At 49.1% G+C, this 7,621-nt stretch overlaps 1 protein-coding gene across 1 annotated transcript; it reads left to right on the forward strand.

Annotated features, from left to right (window-relative positions):
• The first annotated feature begins 262 nt into the window (after positions 1-262).
• LOC124682410 (germin-like protein 8-14) lies at positions 263-1,218 on the forward strand. Its single transcript, XM_047217101.1, has one exon. The coding sequence runs from the start codon at positions 329-331 to the stop codon at positions 965-967; it is 639 nt and encodes a 212-aa protein (XP_047073057.1). The 5' UTR covers positions 263-328; the 3' UTR covers positions 968-1,218.
• Positions 1,219-7,621: the final 6,403 nt, after the last annotated feature.

Genomic DNA, 7,621 nt, shown 5'->3' on the forward strand with positions numbered 1-7,621 from the left:
TGTGTTTCACAAAAAAACAAGTGGCAGCAGCATTTCAAGAGCCTTCCTTCGTGAAAGGTCAGAGCCCTTCTTTTTTGGGTATCACACACAGCTAATTAAACGCTTGTTCACTGACTCGTCGACATACCTCTCCCAAAAAGATCCAGCTGATAGAGCCATGCACGTGAACACAAGCACGCCTCGCCAAATATCACTCACGTACTATTGTTCTACCAGCACGTACCAGCTGCAACGCCTCCTCTCCTTTCCTATATAAACACCACAATAGCACACAGAAAAGGTCGCAAACATAAAACTTGAAGCACAGCCACACAGCATTAGCAACGCCATGGCCAACGCAAAGTTGCTCCCGGTGCTCCTCTCCTTCCTTATCCTGCCCTTCTCCGCCTTGGCCCTAACCCAGGACTTCTGCGTCGCCGACCTGTCCCGTGGCGACACGCCAGCGGGATACCCGTGCAAGGCCCATGTCGGTGCCGGGGACTTCTACTACCACGGCCTCGCCGCCGCCGGCAACACCACCAATCTCATTAAGGCCGCCGTCACGCCGGCCTTTGTCGGCCAGTTCCCCGGGGTCAACGGCCTGGGCATCTCAGCTGCCAGGCTTGACATCGCCGTGGGTGGCGTCGTGCCGCTCCACACCCACCCGGCCGCCTCCGAGCTCCTCTTCGTCACGCAGGGCACCATCCTCGCTGGCTTCATTAGCTCCTCCTCCAACACCGTCTACACCAAGACGCTCTACAAGGGCGACGTCATGGTCTTCCCCCAGGGCCTGCTCCACTACCAGTACAACGGCGGCACCTCGCCCGCCGTTGCGCTCGTCGCGTTCGGAGGCCCCAACCCTGGCCTGCAGATCACTGATTTCGCGCTATTCGCCAACAACTTGCCCTCCACCGTCGTCGAAAAGGTCACCTTTTTGGATGACGCGCAGGTCAAGAAGCTCAAGTCTGTGCTCGGCGGCACCGGCTAGCCATTAACACATTTTCACAGAGGTTACTAATTGTCTTCGTGGTGTCAGCTAGCGCGAGTGTCGAATTACTAATAAGTTGATTCTGTGCGTGCGTCTGGCATGCATGTGAACTCGGTCAGTAGTTCTTTCAAAGCTGTGCTTCATTCCTTCTCATGTCAATTTTATTTCAGATGGTTCAATAATTTTCTTAGGTACGGTGCAATAATTGTAATTTGTGTAACGACCAAGAATTAATCGTTCGTTCTGTTTAATCTCAGATTGTTCAGTAAATATTATGGCCACACTGGTTGTTTTGTTGGTGAAGGCTCCATTCGGCAATTCTTGAAGTGGATTTAGATAAGATAGCTATTCAGATATATGTCCTCATATCTTATTTGTTTTCACATAACGGACCTCTGTCTACCACATAGGCGCCCGTTATTATTCAAACATAGTTTAGGTTCAACGGGACTGCAACAAGATAAAAAACAAAACCAGGAAAAATAAGTTAAGAACGGTGAGTGCGAAACCGACCGCTCCCCTCGCGTCGCCCCCTCCTGGCGACCGAGGGAGCGAACCCTAGCGCTCTCCGCCGCCCCCCCCCTTCCATCCCCCCTCCTCCTCGTCGCCCCCAGAGGCGCCGGCATCAAAGCACGCGGCGGCGGTTAAGGGGGCGGCGGGGATCTTGGCCCTCGCTCCTCCCGCGGCGACTAGGTGGAGGACCGCCGCGCGAGGTTCGCCATGGTCGTGGCTGCTGCTCGGTGGGCTCCCCCTGCCGGCGGCCGCCACGGTGGGGGCTCTGGGAGCCAGGGCGGCGACCCTGGGCGGGTGTGGACGGCGTCGGCCCTACGGCGGGCGGCGGCCGTGGTTGCGTGCTGGCCATCGTTCTCGGCCGCGCGGGCGGCGAGGCGACGGAGGTTGAGGGTCGCGGCACCGGTCTGCGTCGTTGGCCCGGTTGCCAGAGCTGGAGATGAAGCCTCCTTTTCCTCGTTTTGTTCTTCCCCTGCCAGATCTGGAGCTCGGTGGTTTCAGCTGCTGGATTTAGGTGTTGGGCAGTGGGTGGTGTTGGCTGGTGGTACCGGGGGAAACCTTTGGGCAACCACGATGAAGACGACGCCACCCGGCGCCGCGCTCCTTCTTGAAGGCCTCGTCGAGGTACCACTCTCACTACCCTCCTCTGCGTGGGCGAAAGTCTGGTGTTTTCCTTGCGGACGGTGGCGGTGTTGCGACATCGGACCCCTTCCTGAAGGCGCCGTCTTGGGAACTGCAGAGGTGGGTGAACAATGGCGGTTTGATGTGGCTGTGGCGACTTGCTCTATTCGGCGAAGCTTTTTCCCCGTGTTGACTGGCAGGTGCCGGGTTTGATGCTCTGCTGCTCCATGGCCTCTGCTTGCCGGTGGCGACGCCCTCGAGCCTGGGTGAAAGGGGAAAGGGTTCCCCTTTATGGCAGTAACGACGCTGGGTTGGCAAGCGGCCATGCCTTGGTGGTCCTGTTCTTCCGTGGGGGTTGGCTATGCCCTCTTCCGCCGTTTCCTCTTCGCTGCGTCTTCTTCCTACAGCTCCAGTCTGATGTGGTGGTTGCTCTGGCGATGGTGGTGGTCTCGGTGAAGTTCCCTCCTGTCTCTGATGGCGTTCCCTTTGACAGTCTAGCTCCCTCTTTTCCGTTGTGTTCTTGGGGGAACTCCTTCGCCTCCCGACGGTACGGTGCCCTTCGATCCAGGGCGAGGGACAAGGGGTCTCTTTCCGTAGGTGGAGACGGTGGAGGTTGGATCTAGATTTGCCCAGTGGGTGCGGACGACGACACGGTCCGGTGGCCTCCCCAAGCTCTCCCTGCCTTCCTAGTGCTCTCCTCGATGTCTAGCTGTGGTGTAAGCTACCAAGAACTACCTAGTGAGATCCTAGCCACTAAACCATCAGTTAAACCCTAGATTTCTTCACAAGCAAGCATAGTGACATTCATAACATGTATGATACCCTACTATGCAAGCTGAGATGAGTAGCCAACAAGAACTAGACAAGCTGTGTGAGTAACCAAGCAGTAGAAATGCTAATGTGGTCACATCAACCACAAATCCATCCATTTAACCAAGATTATAAGTCATCATCATCCAGAAATGGATTTAGACTTTAATTATTTCCAAATTGATCATGCAAATATCAAATCATGCACATCAATGTATTTAATCAACACTGCATAAGCAGTTCATCCATAAATAATCCACCCAAGTACACAGATACAGTAATCCATGCATGAACAATGCAATAGCATCACTGAGAGGCAACAGCAGCATGCACCATTGCATCCTAGCCATTGGATCATGTCCAATGAGCTATGGACATCAACAGCAGCACACACACACACACACACTTGAGCATCATTAGCAAGCATAAGTCACAGCAGAAGCTAGCACAAGCTAATTAGTTAGCCAAGGATCAAGCCAGTAACTAGTCACTAGCATCTGATTGATCAAATGGATCAAATAGATCAAGCACAAGGCACAGCACATTATCACAGGCATGCAGGGATCCAAGAATTGGACCAACTGAAGCAAACACATGGCATTGGTGAGCATCACTGGCACCACAAGTGTCAGTAGTGCTAACCTAGGTCAACAATAGGCCATTAGCAAGAATTTTCACAGCACAAGTACATGAATAAATAGAATAGGCCTAGCACAGTGAGCCAGTAAGCATAGGAATAGCACCAGGGCATGAATAGATAGGATAACATGAGTCCAGTGTACCAGGAAGAACTACACATGCATAATCAAAGCACCAGTATGCATGAATAGGCTAGATCATGGCATCAGTAGGCTTAGGCAAGGAGCACATCAAGCACGACAGCACAGCAAGCAAGGCAGCACAACAAGCTCAGCAGCATACGCATAGGGGGCAGTAGGCACAGATCAAGAAGAAGAAAAAGAAGAAGAAGAAGAAGGAGTGGATAGAGGTAGAAGAGGAGGAAGAGGAAGTTACCTGGCGAAAAACGTGCAGGCAATCATGGAGGCACAGTGGCACGGCAAGCCACGGCGGTGCCAGACCGCGGCCAAGCCCGTGCCAAGCCACGCACGCCAGCAAGGGAGGCGGCGAACACCCAGGAGTGGCGAGGAGAAGCAGGTCGATGGAGATCACCATGGATCCATCGGCGTCTGCACGCGCATGAGCAGTCGAGGAAGAAGTTGTCAAATCGACGCGGAGGAGAAGATGCGTCGTCACGCGCCGCGTCGATAGCGACCCACGATGTTCCCTAGAGCGGCCGGAGCACGGCGGCGACCATGGCGGCGACACGGTCGCCACGCGAATCGCCACGGGTAGGGTTAGGGTTTCGCGAGAGAGACGAGTGAGCGAGTCGGGGTGGGCCGACGCGATTCAGTGCCCACCGCACCGTTTTGGGCATGCCCAGGTGGGCTGTCCAAATGGGCCGTTTTAGTGGGTTGGCCCAATTGGGCCACAGAGGGGCATTTTAGTCTTTTTCTTTTTTTTAAAATAATCTGTGAATTCTACCAAATATTAAATAATGAAAAATACCTCTAAAAATCTAAGAAAATAGGTTTGATGAAAATGAAATTATTCTTAACAAGAATAAAATAAAATAAAAATTACCACAAAAGTGCAAAATTTGGAAATTTTTGACTTTAATAATGAACTTGGAATTTTAAATTGTCCTTGGATTTAAAAATCAAGGAAAATTCCAAATGAATTCAAGTAATTTTTATTTAAATGTTTCAAAAGGAATTATATTACTCCAAGTCTTTTCTTTTAAAGATTAAGATTTTCCAAAAAGGGAAATATCTTAATATTTCAAAATTCCTTGATATTTCTAAAAATGGGGAAAACTCTATTTTTCAAATTCTTAATTTGAAATCAATATTTTCCAAAGGAAAATATCAAGTACTTTTTAATTATTTTCTTGTTAGAAAAGGAAACAATGTTAAAGGTTTTAAAGAATTCATAAGTTACTGCCAAAGGCACAAATACTTAACTTAACCCTAAATCTTAAATCCGGGGGTAAGGGATTCAACATGAAATAATGCACACATGCATGCATCATTTGGATCTTATAACATTAAGTTCACCCTTGCTCATGTCATCTTGATTATTTTATAACAATTTACCCGCAAAAGTACTATAATTATCATTCCTGCATTGAAAATCAAATGTTACTTTTCCAATTATGAATATGACTATATGGTGGGCAATGGAACCATGGTATGTGTTGATATGGTGGAGGTTCCATTGCAAGGGTTCTATTAATCTAGGACTAATCAGCAATGTCGTCTAGTGATTCTAGCGCCGTACAATTCGCGTTGACCATGAGATCTATAATGGCTCGGGGGAAGTCAGCTGTATCTTTTCCCTCTTGCATATCAACGGACTAGATAGGGTCTGGCTGGGTGTTGGGGATAACACCGCAGTAGGTTGGGAAATCCTTTAAAATCCCCATCCGTGTGGATGAGAGGCTCTATCGTCTATGAGAGATTGTCCATAGTACATCGGGGGTAAAGCCGTATGATCGGGAGATGTCTACCGGGGATGTATGGATGGACAAAAGGGTGGGTATGCAAGATCGCGGAGAAGGCAGTGATTGGCTTGGATCTTACACCTGGCCCCACACCAAGGAAGTGTGGACGAGAAACGCGTCTCGGTTGGTATCAAGGAGAAGTTCTCTTATGGGAAAAGTAACGCACCTCTGCAGAGTGTATCAAGTTGTGGTTGTCACTCCCTGTTCCGGGAAGGGAACTACGAACGCGGCAGGAAAGGAACTCCGTGAAGTTATGTTCAACCTGTGAAGACTGGCGGGCATAGTTTGCAGAATAAAATCAACCTTTCGAAGAAATGTTTTCGAAACATGCATTGACCTGAGATTTTATGATCAATGGTCGTAGCTAGTGCATCAAACACATTTTCTCTTTTGAACTTGCTGAGTACCTCTGTACTCACTTTCTTTCGACACCCTTGCTAGACTGTGACAATGAAGTGGAGGCCACCGACAGAGCACCGGAAGGAGATTACGAGCTGGTCTACGTGGAACCTGATCTGTCCGGAGGAGTGGAAGGCGTGGACTATGGGATAGTCTACGAACCTGAGAACAATGAGGCGGAGTAGTAGGGTCTTACCCTAGTTATTATAGAGCCGAGCAGCATAGTAGCTGATAACCCACAAGTATAGGGGATCGCAACAATCTTCGAGGGAAGTAAAACCCAAATTTATTGATTCGACACAAGGGGAGGTAAAGAATACTTATAAGCCTTAACAACTGAGTTTTCAATTCAGCTGCACCTGGAAAAGCACTAGTAACAGGGGTGATGTGAAAGCAGCAGTGATATGAGAGAAATAGTAACAATAACACAGCAGCGATGAATCGTAACACGGAGGCAATGGCACCAGAAAATAGTTGATACTACTTCCAGTGACATATAGAACGAGTATATGATGATGAGAGATGGACCGGGGTTCCCAGCTATCTTCACTAGTGGTAACTCTCCAATAACAAGTGTTGGGTGAACAAATTATAGTTGGGCAATTGATAGGATTGAAATATCATTAAGACAGAACATCAAGATTATTAATCATGTAGGCATGTTTTCCATATATAGTCATACGTGCTCGCAATGAGAAACTTGCATAACATCTTTTGTCCTACCAGCCGATGGCAGCCGGGCCTCAAGGGAATCTACTGGTAATTAAGGTACTCCTTTTAATAGAGCACCGGAGCAAAGCATTAACACTTGGTGAAAACATGTGATCCTCATACCTAAGCCTTCCCCTCCAGTTATCCCAGTTGATGTCACTCTGGGGCCTCGGGTTCCGGACATAGATATGTGCAAACAACTTGTAGATACAATCTAAGAATAATTATAGAGCTTAAATCTAAGATCATGCCACTCGTGCACTAGTGACAAGCATTAAACACAAAAAGATTGCAGCAACAATAACTTCACAAACTTTATAGATAGACTGATCATAATGTAACAATTCATCGGATCCTAACAAACACAACACCGATTACATCAGATGGATCTCAATCATGTAAGGCAGCTCATAAGATCATTGTATTGAAGTACATGGGAGAGAGAATACCAACTAGTGATACGTCCCAAACGTATCTGTAATTTCTTATGTTCCATGCTACTTTTATGATGATACTCACATGTTTTATACACATTATATGTCATTATTATGCATTTTCCGGCACTAACCTATCGACGAGATGCCGAAGAGCCAGTTGCTGTTTTCTGCTGTTTTTGGTTTCAGAAATCCTAGTAAGAAAATATTCTCCGAATTGGACGAAATCAACGCCCATGGGCCTATTTTTCCACGAAGCTTCCAGAAGGCCGGAGGAGAGACGAAGTGGGGCCACGGGGCGCCGCCACACTAGGGCGGCGCGGCCTAAGGGGGGCCCGCGCGGCCCTAGCGTGTGGGGCCCCCGTGACTCTCCCGACTCCGTCCTTCCGCCTACTTAAAGCCTCCGTCGCGAAACCCCCAGTACCGAGAGCCACGATACGGAAAACCTTCCAGAGACGCCGCCGCCGCCAATCCCATCTCGGGAGATTCAGGAGATCGCCTCCGGCACCCTGCCGGAGAGGGGATCATCTCCCGGAGGTCTCTTCATCGCCATGATCGCCTCCGGATCGATGTGTGAGTAGTTCACCCCTGGACTATGGGTCCATAGCA

Source organism: Lolium rigidum, chromosome 1, assembly GCF_022539505.1.
Source record: "Lolium rigidum isolate FL_2022 chromosome 1, APGP_CSIRO_Lrig_0.1, whole genome shotgun sequence".
Lineage (NCBI taxonomy): Eukaryota > Viridiplantae > Streptophyta > Magnoliopsida > Poales > Poaceae > Lolium > Lolium rigidum.